This window comes from Acanthochromis polyacanthus, chromosome 3 (genome assembly GCF_021347895.1).
Source record: "Acanthochromis polyacanthus isolate Apoly-LR-REF ecotype Palm Island chromosome 3, KAUST_Apoly_ChrSc, whole genome shotgun sequence".
Lineage (NCBI taxonomy): Eukaryota > Metazoa > Chordata > Actinopteri > Pomacentridae > Acanthochromis > Acanthochromis polyacanthus.
In genome coordinates, this window is record NC_067115.1 from 11,807,275 (window position 1) to 11,827,982 (window position 20,708).

Consider the following 20,708-nt stretch of genomic DNA (forward strand, 5'->3'; position numbering starts at 1 on the left):
GATATTTTATTCTTACATGACAGTTACAGATAAATGTGCAATGCACCATGTGATGTAAATGTGGAACAGCCTGAAAGATTCTAATTTAATACCAACTTAAATAATAATTTCAACTGATTTATTTTGTAACATCATAAATTCCGGCACACGTGCACACCTATTTATCATCATTATAAGGGACTATTTCAGTCCCCATTTTTCATGAATTTTCACTAACATTCCTCTCTCCTTACAGACCAGACTGGCCCAGTGCCAAACAATTACTGGGAGATGCCAATTTCCTCAGGCGTCTGACAGAATATGACAAGGACAATATCAAACCTCAGATCCTGCTGAAACTGCAAAAATATATCAACAATCCTGATTTCACACCTGAGAAGGTCTGTTTGGATTTCATGTCAAACACTAATATTTTATAAGCAGCAATCAGATTAACGGATTGTGACAAAATTAGAATTCAAAGTTGGAATGGAAGCAAAAACATAACTGCTAAAGTTTTCATTATGACAGTATAATTACAACGTGTATGTATGCTGTGCAGATTTTGTGATTGCTTTATCATGCAAAAAAAAAAAAGATGGAATGTGGTATTGTTTCAGTGTATTGTTACTTTGCAGTAAAGCCTTGTTGTATTCCTGCTGTTAGGTAGAAAAGGTATCCAAGGCCTGCAGGTCAATGTGCATGTGGGTCAGAGCTATGGATCTTTACTCCAGAGTCCTCAAAGAAGTTAAACCCAAGAGAGAAAAATTGGCCAAGGCACAGGTCAGTATTAATATAGGTTTTAACCTGCATATATACACAATGTGCAATTTTATGTATATTGCTTTATCAACTCATGCTTTAAAATCATATTGCTACCTGATTCTTTGTATTTTTTTAACAACCAAAGCATCTATCTCTTCTGTATTCTGTAAGCCCCATCTAGAATGGCTTGTATACATTAGACTTCATGGTGATAAATATTGCTCAAATATCACTTTCACGTTATTTCGCTGCTTCAATTTCTCTTTCTATCCTAACGTATCCAGGAGGAGCTGGATCTGACAATGGCCACTCTGAGGGAGAAGCAGGAAAAGCTTCAGGAAGTGGATAACCAGATCAAGATACTACAGGAGCAGTTTGAAAGGAGCGAGAATGAAAAGGAAGAGTTGGGTGAGGACTTGCTGTTTTTTTATGTTGCCATGCTAAACTCTACTTTGATCTTAGACTACCCACCTAGTGTATTTTTACTTGGCCACGGAGGCGGAGCTTCAGCAGAGCTTTGTGATGGCCGGCGTTAGTTTGTCTCTCTGTCAGCAACATTACTCAAAACAGATTAACAAATTTAGATTATATTTTCAAGGAAGGTCAGAAATGACACAAGGACCTATTGATTAGATTTTGTCAGTGATGTCGCTTATAGTCTGAAACCACAATTTTTTTAATAAAGATTTCTGCTCTCATTGATAACAGTACACGTCACTGTAACTACGATAACAAGTGAACAGTACGTCAGCTGCCTGCTGATGATCACGTGATTGCGATTCTACTACAAATTGAACATTACACACATGTCTGACGTGATACAAGGAATGAGCAGCCTTGGCAGAGTACTACACTCTGAGTGCTTTTCTAGTTTATATAAATGTATTCATGTTCTGTAAAAATATCTAGAGAAGTAAAAGTTGTAAAGTTCTACCGAAAGTCTTTTACTTAAATGTCTGTAAGTACTCTAATTCTTCCTGCCTTTACCTTTTCGATTGTTTTGTCTCACTCTTTTTTTCTTTCTTAAAGTTAAGAAAATGGCGATGACACAGACTCGGCTGACCAGGGCAGGGAAGCTAACTTCTGCTCTAGGTGATGAGCAAGTACGCTGGGAAGAAAGTGTCGTCCTGTTTGAGCAAGAGATCATCAATGTCGTAGGGAATGTCTTCATTGCAGCTGCCTGTGTGGCCTACTGTGGAGCGTTCACTTCCCACTATAGACAGCTGGTAGGTACCATGTGGTAGGTTAATGTAATACAAGTTAGGGCTCCTGTGGCATACAATATAGGCTTCTGATACACCCAGTTAGAGTGTACTAAAGAATTTTGCCCCTTAGCTGCAATAAAATGCACTACATAAGACCCAGTTTTCTCATTATTGTACATATATTTCTTCTTTAAGATGCAATCCTCAGTACAATAATGGTCTTGAGCTGAATATGTTTGCACATCATTACAATGCATAAGTTAAGCACTAACAGCCAACAATAACAATTTTAATCAAGAGGGAAGCTGAAAGAAATTGTGCAGTATTCTTGTGCGTACTATATATTTTAAAACAAACCAAAACACAACTAAATGTCATGTACTCTTAACCCTTGTATGGTGTTCGGGTCTGTGGGACCCATTTTCATTTTTATATCAAAGAAAAGTAATACGATATTTTTTTATTTCAAGCTCAGATTCACTGGCCTTGGCTCATTTTCCGTGAAGAACATACATCACAACACATTTTCAATGACCACACACCGTACACCCCCCCCTACGCATTTATGTTACATACAGGGTGTTCGGGTCCACTGGACCCGGGGCCAATAAAAGTGGAAGTTTTAGGTCTTGTGCATCTGCTCTCTGTCCTCCTCCTGTCTGGGCCTGGTGTGTGGGTGTGTAGGTGTGTGTAGGTGTGGGCTGTATGTGTGTGTGTGTGTGTGTGTGTGTGTGTGGGGGGGGGGGGGGGGGGGGGGGGGGGGGGTATTTCTGCCCTGCCATTCCTGCACAGCTTTGCAAAATTCAAGCACCAACACCTGCTCTCTAGGAGCATCAAAAATCAGAAATGATCATGGATTACAATGCCACAAAAGGAGGTGCGGACAACATGGATAAGCTGGTGACTGCCTACAGCTGCAAAGGAGAACCCTATGCTGGCCACTGGTGATATTCTTTTACATGTTGGACATCTCAGCATACAATGCCTTTGTCATCTGGATGGCACTGAACCCAGAGTGGAGCAGAGGGAAGCTCCAGAGGAGGCGACTCTTTCTTGAGGAACTGGGAAAGGCCCTGAGGCCTCAAATACAAAGAAGACAACATGTTCCAAGAACCCCAGCCTCTGCAGCAATCATGAGGAGGATTCAGGACGAGAATGCTGATACTCTAGCCTAGCCGCGCTAGACAACCCACAGCAACGAATTTAATTCTCTGCCAGGGTGGGTCTAGTTACCCTCCATAAGGCTCGAGGCTGGATTCTCCTAAAACTGGCCGGACCAATCACCATGAAGTGTAGAGTCAGAAGGTGGGCGTAACGAAGTGACGACAGAGGCGCAACGATTCTGACAGAAACAACCAGCGCACAATAAACAGTTATTTTTCGACTCGGCTTTGGCCACAGCCCTTAAAGATTTGAAGCTAAAATTCAACTTGAAAGATAAACAAAGGACGACACTGAAGTGTTTCATTGAGAAGAAAGACGTATTTGGACTTATGCCGACGGGATATGGCAAATCCTTAATATACCAGTTGGCTCCGCTGGTTAGCTAATGGGACTTAGCCACAATCCGCCGGTGCTCTAGGAACTACATCAGCCTATTCGTTGCACTGATTGGTTGTATACCTACCCAATTGCTGCAGAGGGATTTGATAGACAACCTTTTAGCCCGCTTCCCTCCCTATCGAGCGGTCCTAGACCCTTGTGCCTTCAGAACATGGGTCTAGCGCGGCTAGGCTACTGGTGCTCCATCCACCCAACCTACAGAACCACCACCTGTGGAGTCTGAAGTAAGTATGTGATGCTATTGCAGCTGGTCTGACATTCATGTCTTGTGAGAGAGAAGAGAGTTAGTAAAATTCCTGATCTTTTCATTATTCTTGGTTGCAGCCAGCAACAGCAAAAAGAAGCGCTGCGAAGTGTGTGGACCCAAGATGGAAAGAAAAACACAATATACATGCATCAAGTGCCAAAAATACATATGCAACACACACACACAGTAAAACTCTGCCCCTCATGTGTTGTATACGTGTGAAAAAACTATATTCAATGAGGCTGATGTGTTGTCTCGACAGACATGTTTACTGCATGTGTTCAGCCTCTGATGTTTAAACAGATCAGAATGGGTTAAATTTCTGATGAAATTCAAATAAATAAAAGTCAGTAGTTATGAAAAACCTTGCTTCATCTGTAAATGTGTTTATTGTTTCCACTCTTACCTTGATTATAATTGATTTTCTTTCTTTCTAAGTACTTTTTATTAAAAACTAACAAAAAACGAGTAGCACTTTTATTCATAAATGTGATCTAACAATGGTAAAGAGCAAATATTTACCATTTATGTTGTTTATATTGCTTATAATTGAACTGAGGAAAACATCTGTTGAGTTTTTTAACGTAAAATTATTTGATTGTGTTGAATTGAAAACCCCAAAATGCGCCGGGTCCACCAGACCCGCGAACACTGGCTGTGTAACAAAAATATGAACACCACACAAGGGTTAAATGTGTGTGTGCTCTCTTCCCCCAGCTAATTGATCATTGGATAATACAGTGCCAGGAACTGAACATTCCCATCAGTTCCAGCTTCAGCCTGATCAACATTCTGGGTGATCCGTATGTCATCCGCCAGTGGAACACAGAAGGGCTGCCTCGTGACACCGTTTCAACAGAGAATGGGATCCTGGTGACTGAGGGCCGCCGCTGGCCTCTTATGATCGACCCACAGGATCAGGTGAACTGGAAACTAGGATCGAGGCAATTGATTAATTGTTCTCGTCATTTATTCCCAACTTTCACATATTGTGTCATGCTAAGGACGTGCAAATGTGGACACAATGACTAATAAAACCAGAGTAAACAGTATATTATTTCACCCATTCCTTGTTACAGAACTGTTAAGTATTTCATTTGATTTAAGCTTTTACAGCATGGTTGCAGTATTATCATAAAGAACAAGAAAATCTTTCTCAAAATAGAAATCTGAGACTGTGTCATAGTCCAAGGTGCACACACACTGTCCAGCTTCTTCACCTTGAAAGGACACAAACCAGCTCACTAAGATTAATGTACATGTACAAGATGAAGAAGCTTTAGTTTTCAGCCTCCCTTTTGCCTTTCAGGTCATTGTCTTGACTGCTAACAATCCCAGTTTTCTCTCCTGGCACATTTGAAAATGTTTTCCTCCTCATTCCCTGCATTGCTGTTCTCTGTTTTATACTGACAGAACATGGTGACATAAATTCTGACAATTTATTTGGAAGGTTTCCATGTCAGAGTATGTCTAAGAGACTCCTTATTTATAGTTGATGATATACTGTATCGTACACTCCTGCAACACAAAAATCACATGCATTATTATTTCTTTCACACTGCACTACTGTACCATTGGTTAGGTTTCCCTTATTTACAAGTGCTAACATACATTCTTATCATATATAAAATATGTAAAGAGGTCATATTTTTATCACATTGGATAAAGGCCATCTCTTTCACCCTCAGGCCAACCGGTGGATCCGCTCCAAAGAGACCAAACATGGTTTAAAGGTGATCAAGCTGACAGACCCAAGCTTCCTCCGTACACTAGAGAATGCTATACGCATGGGCATGCCTGTACTGCTAGAGGAGGTAAGAACACATTACTCATGTCATGGTAAAATAGACTTAATCATGAGGGAGATGATTTATGGCTAAATACAATTCCGTAACTTGAACTACGAGAACTTTACTAGATAATGCTTTATTGCTGTCTCTGTGGTGGGTGTGTGCTTATCCATTCTTGCCCTGTGTGTATAGTTGAATGAGACTCTAGATCCAGCGTTGGAGCCCATCTTGCTGAAGCAGACATTTGTAGCTGGTGGTCGAACATTGATCCGACTTGGAGACTCTGATATTGACTATGACAAAAACTTCCGGTTCTATATGACCACTAAGATGGCCAACCCACATTACCTGCCAGAGGTAAGGGCAGCACACACTCCTTTCAAAGCAGTATATTCGGTCAAGCTATGATGAATACATGTTGTGTTTGTCAGCTTTCTCCTTTCAAAGCATTATATTCATTCAAGCTATGGCAAATACATGTTGTGTTTGTCAGCTTTAGCAACTCTTAGTATAATTGAACTACCACTGCTGTTAGGTCCCATAAGCTTTAAGAGGTGTGCATCAGGGTGCAAATCAAGTTACCATGGATTTAACGAATACCAGCAAACCTCTGCCACTAAGGTTTTTGTGAAGAAATCCCAAATGGCTTCCTAATATGCCAGCCAGATATTTATAGTCTTGCCAAAGAGCATGTCATTTGTGGAGTATAAACAACTGCACACAAAAGAACCTTTGTGAACCCATCTGCCATGGTAGAAATATGCCTGCAGGTATAATCAAAACAATTATTATCAAGATAAGCAAGAAATGAAGTCACTTGCCAGCTAGACCAACGTTTTTGCTCAACATCACTCTAAGAGAGCAGGAACACCCTGCAAATGTGAGCTTCTATTCTCGTGTTACATCAGACAAGCAGTGCATGAAGGCAATGACAGATGATACACCATTTGATAGTTTGAAATACCTGGTTGTGGTACTCAAAATGTCAACAGCTGTGGTGGTTGACAGTAGCATGACAGTTAAAGTCTTGCAACTGAATTAAATGTCTGGTGCACATGTACAATTGTAACCATGTGAGTTGATAATCATGGCTGCCACTGAAGGAAATATCTTTTCCAACTTGGATGTTCCTTGTCAACTTGTGTAAAAAGTTCAATTAGATTGTGTTCTGTTACTGCTTTACAGGTGTGCATCAAAGTTACAATTATCAATTTCACTGTGACTGAGTCAGGCTTGGAAGACCAATTGCTCAGGTACATTCACACAAACCAGATATGTATCACACTCAAACATACCTACTCATGTGTGTCTTAACAATACTATTTTACACTCATGTCTTTCCCGTTTCTCCTGTCTACCACCTGAATCACTTCAACATCATAATCTCTCTATAACCCTGCAAGTGATGTGGTGCGTCTCGAGAGCCCACATCTTGAGGAACAGAGGAACGAATTGATTGTAAGCATCAATGCTGACCGCAACCAGCTCAAAGAAATCGAAGACCGTATCCTGAAGCTTCTCTTCACCTCTCAGGGGAATATACTTGACAATGAGGAGCTAGTTCTGACTCTCGAGGAGTCAAAGGTAGGACAGGCAGAGATCATGCCAATGATCATGTGCTCTGCTATGCGGTTGATAAATTTACATTATCTATCTTGAGCCACAGTGATCCTTTTCATACTTGTTTTAAACTTACCTTGTTGATGCCCTAATGTGTTACTGTTTTCCAGTTTTGCCCTCCCAAATCCCATCTGTTCTTAGTATACTGCTGTTTTTCCCTGTCACTTCTTTTGCCTTCTTTTGTTCTTTATCTACTACTCTCTAGGTGACATCAGAGGCCATAAAGCATCGTTTGGAGGAGGCAGAGGCCACTGAGCTGATGATCAACTCTGCAAGGGAATGCTACAGACCTGTGGCCACCAGAGGATCGGTCCTGTACTTTGTCATCGCAAGTCTCTCGGAGATCGATCCTATGTACCAGTTCTCCCTGAAGTACTTTAAACAGGCAAGAGAGGAGCAAAGCTTTATTTTCCAATCCACAGAAAATTTTTTATTCAGAATCTGTCAGGAATACTTCATGGAAGTGCCTCATGTGCCGATGTAATGTGATTGTTTTCCCTACCTCTCTCTTATTTGCTTCTTTTTCCACATTCAGCTCTTTAATGCGACCATTGAGACATCTGAGCAGAGCAGTGTGTTGGAAAAGCGTCTCCAGATCCTGCTGGACCAAATCTTGCTTAACTCATACATCAATGTCTCACGTGGCCTCTTCGAGCAGCACAAGCTTATCTACAGCTTTATGTTGTGTGTTGAGATCATGAGGCAGCGTGGTGAAATTTCTGATGTGGAGTGGCAGCACTTCCTCAGAGGAGCCTCCTCCTTGGAAAAGGTAAGGTGGCAGAAATCAAGTCAAAATTCATCCATCCATTATCTATACAGAGCTTAATCCTCATTAGGATTACACTGGGGCTGGAGCCTGTCCCAGCTGAGGGCAAAGGCAGAAGACACCCTGGACAGGTTGCTAGTCTATCTCAGGGCAACACAGACAAGCAACCACACTCACATTCATGGCTACGGACAATTTAGAATTATCGGCATGTTTTTGGACTGAGGGAGGAAGCTGGATTACCAGGTGAAAACCCACTCATGCACAGCTTGAACATGCAAACTCCACACAGAAAGATCCCAGACCAGGACGCAAACTGGGGATCTTCTAACTGTGAGACGACAGTGCTAACCAACATGCCTCTTTCTCAAAAAAAAAAAAAGATACACATAAATAGAAGCAGAGTAGTAAGTAAAGTAAGAACTAAATTTAGTAAACTTGCCAAATAAAACTATAGCATGTGTTTCTCCCTTTAACCACATTAAGAAGGCTGTAATCATTTGTTGCTGTTGTTGTATTTTGATGTTTTTCCACTGCACAGTGAGGATGGCTGTATAACACTTAAATATAGTCAAATTTGATTAAAATGTGTCGAGAAGACTTCTTGCAGTTCAAAAATTATGTTTTAAAGTAATTGCACTCTGCAGGATTTTTATGTTAATGCACATTAGTGGCATAAATGTAAAGAAATTTAGTCTGCAAATGTGAAGGTGAACATATGAATGTCGAAGAAAAAGTTGGTCTCTGTTTTAAATCCGCCAAGGAACGAGGCGAAATTATGTGATGATCGGCATATCAGTCTGTTCATGTGTGAATCTGTCTGTCTGTGCGCAACATTACTCTAAGCGGAATAACGGATTTGGATGAAATTTTCCGGGAGGTCAGAAATGACAAAAAGACCAACTAATTAGATTTTGCAGCTTATAGTCTGGTCCACGGATTTGTTAAAGATTTCCATATCTTTGCAAGATAGCAGCACAGCATCACTATACGACAACAAGTGAACACTACGCCAGCTTCCTGCTGATGATCACATGATTGTGATCCTACTACAAATCCACTGCTGTGTTCTTAATGGGACGTATTCGTTGGAAATTATATGACTGCTGAGCAGCCTTGGTGGAGTACTGCGCTCTGAGTGCTTTTCTTGTTGCTAAATGTCTCTGTTCTCCTTAAACCCTCTTGGGCAAGGTACAAGTGAAAGGTGGAATTTAATAGTGTGTTGTTTTTTTTGCACATTGAAATACATTTTTAAGAAGTTATAGTTTGTAACTTGATGGTTGCATTCAAGCAATGCTACTTTGGAAGTTATGCAGTTTGCACAGCAGCCAGCAGAGTTTTTTAAACAAGGGACAGTGAAATAGTAAATCCACATCACTTCAGCTATTTTGAGTTTGAGTATACCAAAACTGTCAACTGTCAGTAAGGGGACCTGACCACTGAAGCCAGAACAAATTGTCAAGGATGAGGTTTAATTGCCTTTAGGAGGAGAGAGATAACGGCCAACATTCAACTGTGTCATGAGTTCTAAATACAACCAAGCATCCAAGAAAAAATATATATTTTTTGGTTTCTGGGTAGTCTTGTAATTAGAAGAAAATATATAAATTTGTTACAGTTTGGTGGTTGAATCCTCTAAACTGCAAGTAAACAAGGTGCTGTTACTTTCCCTCTGAAAAACCCCACAGGTTGGGCTGTTTAAAATATTCTCATTCTCTCCACCTCTCATGTCACGATTGAGTCGATGGGGGCGGGCGTCTTTCTCTCTTGGCCGACTTATTGCTGCAGACCTCCTGAGTCTGATACAAACATTGACAATAGACAAAAGCACTTGCAATATGATGAATTCTTTCTGTGGATAGGCTGACAAAAAATATTTCTGTGAAAGACTGATAAGAAATATCTCTGTTTTTCAGTTGCCCATGCAGCCTGCATCCTGCATGTTAATAGACCTTGGGCAATTAATGAAAAATTGTCAGTACCTCAGGTCATACATAAGGCTAGAACAGACTCCTTTAGACTGACTAATTTAGACTGTTGAACTCAGAATAGCCGTGCTTGCTTACATTACGGTATTTCTTATCATTTATCTCCAACTCCTGTGGGATAGAGGGGTTGTGCAAATGGGACACTGTTGGTTTGAAGGTAGCATAGAGCGATGAATAAAAGAACCTTTGAGATTTAGCTGTGGTTTCATTCAAAAATTTAGATGGTTTTGCGACCACAATACTGATAAGTCAGTGTCACCCAGGGTTATATTTCTTGTGTTTCTATCCACCGTTTGGTTCTCATTTAAATGGCATTAGTTAAGCTGGGGGTGCTGTCTGTTAGCTGTCATGATCCTCATGCTAATTTTGTCCTTTCTTCTCCTTCTCATCTGTGTTTCTGTCTTTTACTTTGCAGCTTCTATACATCATCATCTATATCTAGCTTGCTAGATTTGTGTGCTTTATCAATGCATCTCTTATGTCTACCTGCCTTGGAAGTTTTGAATCCTCCTCATGTCATATTTTTTAACATCCTTTAATCCTTCTTTACTGCCTCTTTACTCAAGGTCTGTCCTCCATCCTTTTCCCATTTGCCTTATTTTACTGTTGTGACATCTCCTTTTCTATTTCCCTATCTCCCAGGACTATGCAGAGCCGCCAGATGTGCCATGGCTAAGTGATTTTTATTGGCAGACATGTTGTGAGCTGGAGGACAGACTGCCCTGCTTCAAGGACATTGCCAAAGAAATCACCAGAACTCATATCCATATCAAGCTAGGTAACCCAGCCCTATTGTTATCCTGGTTGATCAAGTAAGAATATTGACATATTTAGTGCATTATGTATCTGCTGAATCTAAAAACTAAAGTATCTGAGCCACATAGAAATCATCACGTGCCACTCTTAAGCTAAGCTACACACGTGGACAAAATTGTTGGTACCCCTCAGTTAAAGAAGGAAAAACCCACAATTCTCACTGAAATCACTTGAAACTCACAAAAGTAACAATAAATAAAAATTTATTGAAAATTAAATAATCAAAATCAGCCATCACTTTTGAATTGTTGATTAACATAATTATTTTAAAAAACAAACTAATGAAATAGGGCTGGACAAAAATGATGGTACCCATAACTTAATATTTTGTTGCACAACCTTTTGAGGCAATCACTGCAATTAAACGATTTCTGTATTTGTCAATGAGCGTTCTGCAGCTGTCAACAGGTATTTTGGCCCACTCCTCATGAGCAAACAGCTCCAGTTGTCTCAGGTTTGATGGGTGTCTTCTCCAAATGGCATGTTTCAGCTCCTTCCACATATGTTCAATGGGATTCAGATCTGGGCTCATAGAAGGCCACTTTAGAATAGTCCAACGCTTTTCTCTCAGCCATTCTTGGGTGTTTTTGGCTGTGTGTTTTGGATCGTTGTCCTGTTGGAAGACCCATGACCTGCGACTGAGACCAAGCTTTCTGACACTAGGCAGCACATTTCTCTCCAGAATGCCTTGATAGTCTTCAGATTTCATCGTACCTTGCACACTTTCAAGACACCCTGTGCCAGATGCAGCAAAGCAGCCCCAAAACATTACTGAGCCTCCTCCATGTTTCACCGTAGGGACAGTGTTCTTTTCTTCGTATGCTTGGTTTTTGAGTCTATGAACATAGAGTTGATGTGCCTTACCAAAAAGCTCCAGTTTGGTCTCATCTGTCCAAAGGACATTCTCCCAGAAGCTTTGTGGCTTGTCAACATGCATTTTTGCAAATTCCAGTCTGGCTTTTTTATGAGTTTTTTTCAGCAGTGGTGTCCTCCTTGGTCGTCTCCCATGAAGTCCACTTTGGCTCAAACAACGACGAATGGTGCGATCTGACACTGATGTACCTTGGCCTTGGAGTTCACCTTTAATTTCTTTGGAGGTTGCTCTGGGCTCTTTGGATACAATTCCAACGATCCGTCTCTTCAATTTGTCATCAATTTTCCTCTTGCGGCCACGTCCAGGGAGGTTGGCTACTGTCCCGTGGGTCTTGAACTTCTGAATAATATGAGCCACTGTTGTCACAGGAACTTCAAGCTGTTTAGAGATGGTCTTATAGCCTTTACCTTTAAGATGTTTGTCTATCATTTTTTTTCGGATGTCCTGGGACAATTCTCTCCTTCGCTTTCTGTTGTCCATGTTCAGTGTGGTACACACCTTTTCACCAAACAGCAGGGTGACTACTTGTCTCCCTTTAAATAGGCAGACTGACTGATTATGAGTTTGGAAACACCTGTGATGTCAATTAAATGACACACCTGAGTTAATCATGTCACTCTGGTCAAATAGTTTTCAATCTTTTATAGAGGTACCATCATTTTTGTCCAGGCCTGTTTCATTAGTTTGTTTTTTTAAATAATTATGTTAATCAACAATTCAAAAGTAATGGCTGTTTTTGATTATTTAATTTTCAATACATTTTTATTTATTGTTACTTTTGTGAGTTTCAAGTGATTTCAGTGAGAATTGTGGGTTTTTCCTTCTTTAACTGAGGGGTACCAACAATTTTGTCCACGTGTGTATTTTAATCAATCTTCTATTCTTATACCGGTACTATCCCCTGGTTATTGTTAAACAACGGTCTTTTTGATCTGTATAGCAATAAATGAAACTCCTCTCCTTTTAGGATGTTTTCAAACATCTATTAATCCAGAGTCCTGGGAAGGCTATGTGTCAGAATTGCCACCTCTCGGGAAGTCCAAAGAAGAGAAACAGGAGATAAAGGGCTACTGGAATGAGAGGTTGGGGGCCTTTCAGAAGCTAGTTCTTATCAAGAGTTTCATGGAAGAGAAGGTGAGCCTTGATGAAGCGTGTGGAACGATTGTTTTCAGGTCTACAGGGTTAGAGAGAATTTGGAGTGTATTTGTTGCGAATCCTACATGATTAAATTCAGCAAGGATTTCACTAAATACACTAATTAAAAATTATACTAGCCTGCAGCCCTCCCTGCAGCCTTCAGTTCAACCTCACGGAAGCAGTCCCATATTAACCCTATTCTTGGATTTCATTTTCTTAATGTTTTCTTTTTTTTCCCTCCTGTCATGCACAACTACTACCTGTCCTGTTTGTCCTAATATTTTGTGACTTATTTACTTTCCTTGTCCTTTCCAGGTAGTCTTTGCAGCAACAGAGTTTGTGATTGTCACTCTAGGAAAGCAGTTTGTGGAAAACCCTCCAGTTGACCTGGCTAATCTCTACAATGACATGTCCCCCTCCACCCCACTGATCTTCATACTAAGCACAGGATCCGACCCCATGGGTGCCTTCCAGCGCTTTGCAAATGAGAGAGGGTGTCTTGACAGGTAAAAAAAAAGAAAGAAAAGCTGGTGGAGAGGTATGCTGAAGTGAAACCCAAAATGAATAGTAAAGGAGGTTGTCTTTCCCGCATAGTAGCCAAAACAGTAAAGCTTACTTACCAGTCCCTGCAAATTTGCCTTGTATTAAGATCAAATACACTTTATTGATCCCACAGTGGGGAAAATAATTCATCGTTACAAGAATAAGAAGTACAAGAATAAATTAGAAAAGCAGTGCAAAAACTGTTTCTAATTTATTCGTGTACTTTTGTACTATTGACTTTGTCAAAGAAATTCTATTCATAAAACAGTATTTATACTCGGCAACTTGTTATGATCAGCATATGAAGAGTTCATTTGCAAAAACAGATAACTCTGTTTTGGTAAAATTTCAGAAAACTTTTTTTTAATTATTTACTTGAGATAATATCAATCAAACTGAAGTTGAGTGGATTTCAGTAAAAAAAATACATGACAAAATAGAGAAAAAATAAATTATTAGTGTTATTGTCTCAAGGAAACAATAAAAAAATTAGTTTTCTGAAAATTTGTAAAACAGAGTTACTTGTTTTTGCAAATGAACTCTTCACATAAAGGTGTGAATAGTGTATCACAACGGCTTTTCAATTTCTGCCTGTTTCTCAGGGTTGAGTCCATCTCATTAGGTCAAGGCCAGGGACCAATAGCAGAGAAGATGATCCATGCAGCATTAGAGAGTGGCAACTGGGTGTTTCTGCAGAACTGCCACCTGGCTGTGTCCTGGATGTTAGCCATGGAGGAGCTCATCAAGACCTTCACTGAGCCTGGTACTACCACAAACATGAACATAGAAGCATGTCTTGTGTGTCTATATAGGAATCATTTCAGTTGTTTGTCTCACGCATTTGACAGAACAGATATGCTTGTGCTTCCAAATTAATGAATCTATTGTGGCTCAAGGGGTCATACTGACATTGCACTTCTCACTTCTTTTTTTGTACTTACTTTATGGTTCATTAAATGGAAGACTCTTGTGTTTTTCAAAGCAAGCAGCCAAGCCTCTGAGAGATTTCTACATAAACATGTTTTTTTTATTCACAAATGATTGTATTTATCAAAAAAAGCACAGCTCCAAATTGTGATATTTTAGTGACTCTACATGGCATGCATCTGAATCTAGTGCTTGCAAATGAGAACTAGACAAGAATAAGACATTGGGCTCCAGGTTGGCTTCATGCTTGAGTGGAAAAGTAAATCTTTGAACCTCTTTTATTACATCCCAGATAGGAGACGTGTAAATTTGTGAGAGTGAAAAGTTGCAGAGGGGAGCTATTTTTCCGCTGAAGTCGTTTGTTGATTTGCTAACTTGTGGTCTTGTAACTTTTGTGAGTTTTACTGCACAATTGTAATATATGACTGAGCTCACTGCAGGAAAGGCCACTGAGAAAATACATTAGCAAATCCATTGATTGCAATGTACACTCAATATAGCTGATCTCCCAGGGAGTTTTGTCATTACTTTTATGGTTTTTCCTCACACTATATCAGCGAAAAAATACCTCAGTGCATTTTTTTCCAGAAACATCCATTACATATGTTTTCTTTTCTTTATGTTTGTGGGTAATATTCCTGTTTCTGTGCAGATACATCAATCCACGAGAACTTCCGTTTGTTTCTCAGCTCCATGCCTACCAAAGCATTTCCTGTTACAGTGCTCCAGAACTCTGTCAAGGTAGTCACACACATAAACACAATATGGAACTGTAATCTCACTTTGTCTCAGTTCATTTCATGTGATTGTTGCAGATGGCTCTGCAGAGTTAATGTTCCCAGTATGAAGAATTATTTTTGCATTCACTTCCAGAGTGAAAAAGTGCAGCTTGGAATAAATGTCTTCTTTGCAGTGAGCTTAGTCTACGTTTGCATGTTGCTCTTCATCATACTTTTTCATAAAGACTATGCAAGACACAGTTTCTAAATATTTATACTAAACAACTTTGTTTATTTCTGTCGGAAGCCCACACGTGATTTGACACATATTGCAGGGGTACAAAACTATCTACATATTGAATTTCAGTACTCTTCTCTGTTCTTTGGATATTTGGACTTTCTTGACCTTATGTGTCCAACACTCCTTATGGACAATTTTTAGTAGTTACAAAATCTAAAGTTGCTCTAGCAATTATTTCAAGTTTATTCAGCTTAGAAACGTACATTTCTGTGCTACCTTAAAAATGTGAGTAAACTGCACTTGGGTTTATCATTTTGTGTTGCTGAGTTAAATTTTAATGGAAGTTGCGTAAACACATTTAATAAACCTAGTAAGTTATTGTGTTGAATCAACATTGAGATCTTGCAGGTGCAGGTAAGATCTGCACCTGTAAGATCTTACCTGCACCATAATAACAGTCATTATGAAGACTGTGAAACTGTCTCTGTTATAGTGGGATAATGGTTAAAATGATTTCCGTCATTTTGTAAGGAAACAACTGCAACTTAATTAAACTTGTTATAGGCACAGCAATTTCCATTAGGTCTGTTTTTCTCTGAGTTTTAAACTAATCAAAGGCATCCTGGGAAGTTTGTTTATATGCTAGCTTTGTTTCTTATGAACTTAATTTAATGATGCGAGTGAACACTCATCTGTTCATTCATTCAACTCCACATTTGAAGTTAAAATGGTTCAAATTATTAGAATGTGTGTTTTTAAGTGCTAAAGTGGTCCAAAGATACACATGATAAAAACAGGTTAAGTTCTATTGAATAGAAATTAGGAAAACTCTTATTTACATCTAGTAAATTTGTAAAATTAAGTTAAATTTGCTAAATTCCTTCATACTATTATACAGTGTGGCTTAATGCTCATTTGACTGTCTGGTCAAGCAAGGTCAACCTCACTCTCACTTTTAGCATTGTGAGTTTTGTTCTATGTGGTTTCAGTAAAACGTATTCAGAGCACCTTCACAAACAAATGCTCACAGGAAACTGATATTCACTGCAATTACCATAGCTATCTGCTTGGATAATACTTTGTGAGTCCAGCCTTATGTATATTAGGTTTCCAGTCACAGCAGTTTCACTTGGGTATAATCCATCTCAAAGTTTCTTCTATACTTTCACACACACATACTGTGAAACAAATATTTACAACAAATCATGCTCCTCCTTTGGGGAATATGCTGCAGTTATTTACTCATTTAAATATGATTTCATCACACATAAATGTAGTTATACTGTCTCCCTAATTTGGAAAACTATTTGTTTTATTCCTTCCCAACATATGTTTCCTAACTGATAATTGATGGCTGTACATCATTTGAAATAATAAATGTTGCAGCATTATAGATTAATTGAAGTGTGAAAATTGTAGGTCCCACCTGTGCAGTATGATTTGACTTGTGTATGTAGATGTTTGGGCTCAGTTTGTCTGCCATATGGGCCTTACATGGTTTACATATGAATAACCTGATGCCAGAAAACCCTCAAAAGTTTCGGCAGTTTGAGCAGATTGCTCACCACAGTAGTAACTATTAAACGGTAGGTCTCTGTGTTTTCGTTGCCAGGTGACTAATGAACCTCCTAAAGGTCTGCGAGCCAACATGCGACGAGCCTTTACAGAGATCACCAGCAATTTCTTTGAAGATCACGTTCTGGGTCGCGAGTGGAGGAAGATTGTCTTCGGAATGTGCTTCTTCCATGCAATAGTCCAGGTGACATACACACATACATGACCATTTCTGCTTTGTGTGCCTGAACGTGCATGCTGTAGTGAGTGTTTGCATTGCTGTCTGGTGTCTCCGAGTGGGTGTATGTCCTTAAATGTGTGTCATATCTCCATGTATCTTAGGAGCGGAAGAAGTTTGGTCCGCTGGGCTGGAACATCCGCTATGAGTTTAATGATAGTGACAGAGAATGTGCTCTGCTCAACCTCAATCTCTACTGCAAAGATGGCATCATTCCTTGGGATGCCCTCATTTATATCACTGGTAAGGAAAAATATGCTCTCGGATAAGTGTTTGTATTTGCCTGCAGGCGCATCTAAATTTATATGCACAGCCTAAGCTAATATATTTGGGGTTTTGTGTAGTATGCTGCTCTGATCATATTCCTATATCTAAGATGCATCCTATTTTGGCTTTAAAATTATAATATTCTTCCCAAAATGTCCATGATTTCATATCCTCGTGCAAAAAGTGTAATTATTCTTTTTGAAATATGATTGCAGATTGTGAAAAGTTCTGTGGAACTTTCAGTTGTTCAACTTTAAACAAAATGCAAGAAATAGTGTACCATGTTTGCTGCCATGCTTGTTGTGGTCTCGACACATGGCGCAGACACTACTATTTTGTCAACAGCACACGTATTTTCAGCTCCATGTAAAATGGGGATAGCAAAATGTTTGCTGATTTCACAAAGCAGGGCAGTCCTGTAACACGATTTCACTCTGTTCTGCAGCTGTGATCCCTCATTTGTTCAGTTCTCACTCAGTGAACTTTCACTGCTCTCTGTCTCTTGACTGTGTTTATAGAAATATAATGAAAAGAACAGATGTTCCCATGCTCAGTGAAACTCTTTTTCAAGCTCATCAGCACAGCCTGACATTATTTTCAAGTGAGATAAAGCATTGATTGCCAGTTTCAAAATAAAGCATTTCATTTATTGTTTTTGTTCGCAGAGGTTTGGTTTGGAGTTTATTCTTATTTCTCTGAGAAGTTATTTTTTTCCCCTTCTTATTTTGTTTGATGACGCATTTTCAAGCATGAAAATTTTTAGATATACTTTTTAGTTTTGTCATATAGTTTGTCCACAGATATGGACAAAAATTCAATTTTAGTTGTATTTAATTATGCCAGTTTAATATTGTTAGTCTTGGACATCTGTAGCAGACATCTTCAAAGTTATTATGTAGAGGTCGAAAGCATCCCTTTCATTAAGAATGCTCATCATATCGCTAAAGTTCATTTGTTTCCCTAATCTGGTTTTCAATTACACCTCCAAATGATTATGTGGTGCGTTCAGTCTCAGTGGAGCACATCACATCAAATTGATGTCTCTCATTGTTGTTATCACACGACTGTGTTATTAGTTTAATCTTTAATTCTAACAGTCCTTGTGAGCCTGAGCTACAAAATCTTTAGGGGAAAGGTTTTGGGCTCAAACCAAGCATGATATTGCCGCTCCTCTTTGGAAAGAGCAATTCCTCCTTTCTAGTGTACAAAAAGGCTCTGCCAGCTCTACCATGCCTACAGCTTACTAAAGGCTTTCAGTTGAGATTTTTCTGATTATTCATTTCGCTTTTTATTGTCTTACATAAATGTGTGTAAATTACTATAAAGTATGGATTTTAGGCATTTGATTGCTAAATATATGTTAAATTACTCTGTTTTCTTTTATTGTCATAAAAGCATGTGTCTCTCTTTAGAATTCTGTTTTCTTGCCCTGAGGTTTTCCTTGGTTTGTATCTTGTCAGTGTTTTCCACATTAGAAAAAGAATGAATCAGTGAGTTGTCTACATTAGTTCAAATTTGTGAAAACATTTTAACATTTTCGAAAGAGATTCATAATTGCTTTCTTCAGTTAAATTTCTGATGATTTGTTGGCACAAAAGATTGAGAATAGCTGGCATGATACAGCATGGATTGCTGAGAATAATGTAAGAAAACGACAATACACTTGACAGACTTCAGGAAATTGCTGCTGCGTTTGCTGCACTGTACGTCTCACCTACAGCAGTAAATGTTTGGTAACTTGGTCTTTTTTGTCAACTTGCTTGCTTCCTTCTGACATTATTTACTTGGCGGTTACTCAAATTTCCTGAATGCTCAATGTTTTATTCATAATGGTTGCTTTATCATGCTGATTCTGAGTGGGAATTTGAATAATTTGAGTGTGGCACTCTTGGCTTGGACTCAGTCTGAGGCCACAGCAGGGACGGTCATTCAAACAACCACCTTTTCTATCAGTAAAGAAAGCTACAGTGATGCGCATGATGTGGTTTTGTGCTCCACAGGTGAGATCACATATGGAGGAAGAGTGACGGATGCCTGGGACCAACGCTGCCTCAGGACAGTCCTCAAAGGCTTCTTTTCTCCTGAAACGCTGCAAACTGGCTACGCCTATTCCTCCTCAGGTAAAGTTGATTCAGCTTTTCTCCATTTCTGCCTATTCTGGATATGTGCATGGCATTGAAAAAATAACAGGAATGTATCTCAGGAAAATGTAATTCAATACAGCAAGCATATGCACGCTTTCAGGAGTCTGTCACAGTGCGTGCTTACATTCTGTATATTTCCATTGGATTAATGCTTTTCTCTTCTGTGTGTAAGGTATTTACTATGCCCCTGAGACAGATGAACTGGAGCAGTATAAGAAGTACATTGAAAGTCTACCAATCATAGATGATCCTGAAGTCTTTGGCATGCATGAGAATGCCAACCTGGCTTTCCAGGTAAGAAATACTATTATTACAATATAAGTAGTATCTTAGAAAAAAGCCATACAGAAAAGTGCATTACTTCCATGTCTTTCAGTTAGTCTATTTATTTATATGTATATAACTCTGCATGATGTTATGTACTTTTATGTATACTTTCCATGAGTATATGTTACGTTATAAATTTTGTGTATGTGTATTTTGCAGTGGGGAATATGTTGAGTATTTCACTTCACTACAGTTAAAAGAAACTGTTATTGGGCCCACTTGTGATTTAGTATGAAACAGCTCATACAGGACTGTTATAAAAGCATTTTTCCCTCAGAGAGCCTCTGAATGCAACTGTAAAATATTGTAAAAAAAAATAAATAAAAATAAATATTATATATACATATAAGTACACTGACCTGGCAGAACATTATGGCCACTGATGGATAAAGTGAAAATAACACTGATTATCTCTTCATCTTGGCACCTGTTATATGGATATATTAAGCAGCAAGTGAATATTTTGACCTTAAAGTTGATGTGTTAGAAGCAGGAAAAATGGATTTGAGTGAGTTTGACAAGAGCCAAGTTGTGATGGTTTGAAAACTGGGTTAGAGCATCTCCAAAACTGCAGCAGTTCCTGGTCTGCAGTGGTCAATAGCTATCAAGAGGTCCAAGGAAAGAACAGTGGTGAACCGACAACAGGGTCATGAGCAGCCAAGGCTTACTGATGCTCGTGGGGAACGAAGGTGGTTCGTGCTGTTGTTGCTCAGATTTCTGAAGAAGTTAATGCTGGTTCTGATAGGTGTCAGAATAAACAGTGCATCGCAGTTTGTTGCATATGGGCCTGCATTGCCGCAGACCAGTCAGGGTGCCCATACTGACCCATGTGCACTGTCAAAAGCACCAACAATGGGCATGTGAGCATCAGAACTAGACCACGGAGCAATGGGAGAAGGTAGTCTGGTCTGATGAATCACGTCTTCTTTAACATCCCGTGAATGGCCGGGTGCGTGTGTGTCGCTTATCTGGGCAACACATGGCACCAGGATGTACTA

General features: G+C 39.3%; 1 protein-coding gene across 2 annotated transcripts in view; it reads left to right on the forward strand.

Annotated features, from left to right (window-relative positions):
- dnah6 (dynein, axonemal, heavy chain 6) overlaps positions 1–20,708 on the forward strand; it is a 63,070-nt gene that overhangs the window by 36,867 nt on the left and 5,495 nt on the right. For both annotated transcript variants that reach the window (XM_051945240.1, XM_051945241.1), the window contains exons 55-74: positions 236–380; positions 646–762; positions 1,029–1,152; positions 1,774–1,970; positions 4,477–4,680; positions 5,448–5,573; positions 5,742–5,906; positions 6,735–6,802; positions 6,953–7,133; positions 7,375–7,554; positions 7,705–7,938; positions 10,566–10,701; positions 12,581–12,747; positions 13,066–13,256; positions 13,896–14,056; positions 14,873–14,961; positions 16,793–16,939; positions 17,077–17,215; positions 19,240–19,359; positions 19,556–19,677. In XM_051945240.1, coding sequence (XP_051801200.1) covers positions 236–380; positions 646–762; positions 1,029–1,152; positions 1,774–1,970; positions 4,477–4,680; positions 5,448–5,573; positions 5,742–5,906; positions 6,735–6,802; positions 6,953–7,133; positions 7,375–7,554; positions 7,705–7,938; positions 10,566–10,701; positions 12,581–12,747; positions 13,066–13,256; positions 13,896–14,056; positions 14,873–14,961; positions 16,793–16,939; positions 17,077–17,215; positions 19,240–19,359; positions 19,556–19,677 — 3,013 coding nt within the window. The remainder of the gene's footprint in view (positions 1–235; positions 381–645; positions 763–1,028; positions 1,153–1,773; positions 1,971–4,476; positions 4,681–5,447; positions 5,574–5,741; positions 5,907–6,734; positions 6,803–6,952; positions 7,134–7,374; positions 7,555–7,704; positions 7,939–10,565; positions 10,702–12,580; positions 12,748–13,065; positions 13,257–13,895; positions 14,057–14,872; positions 14,962–16,792; positions 16,940–17,076; positions 17,216–19,239; positions 19,360–19,555; positions 19,678–20,708) is intronic.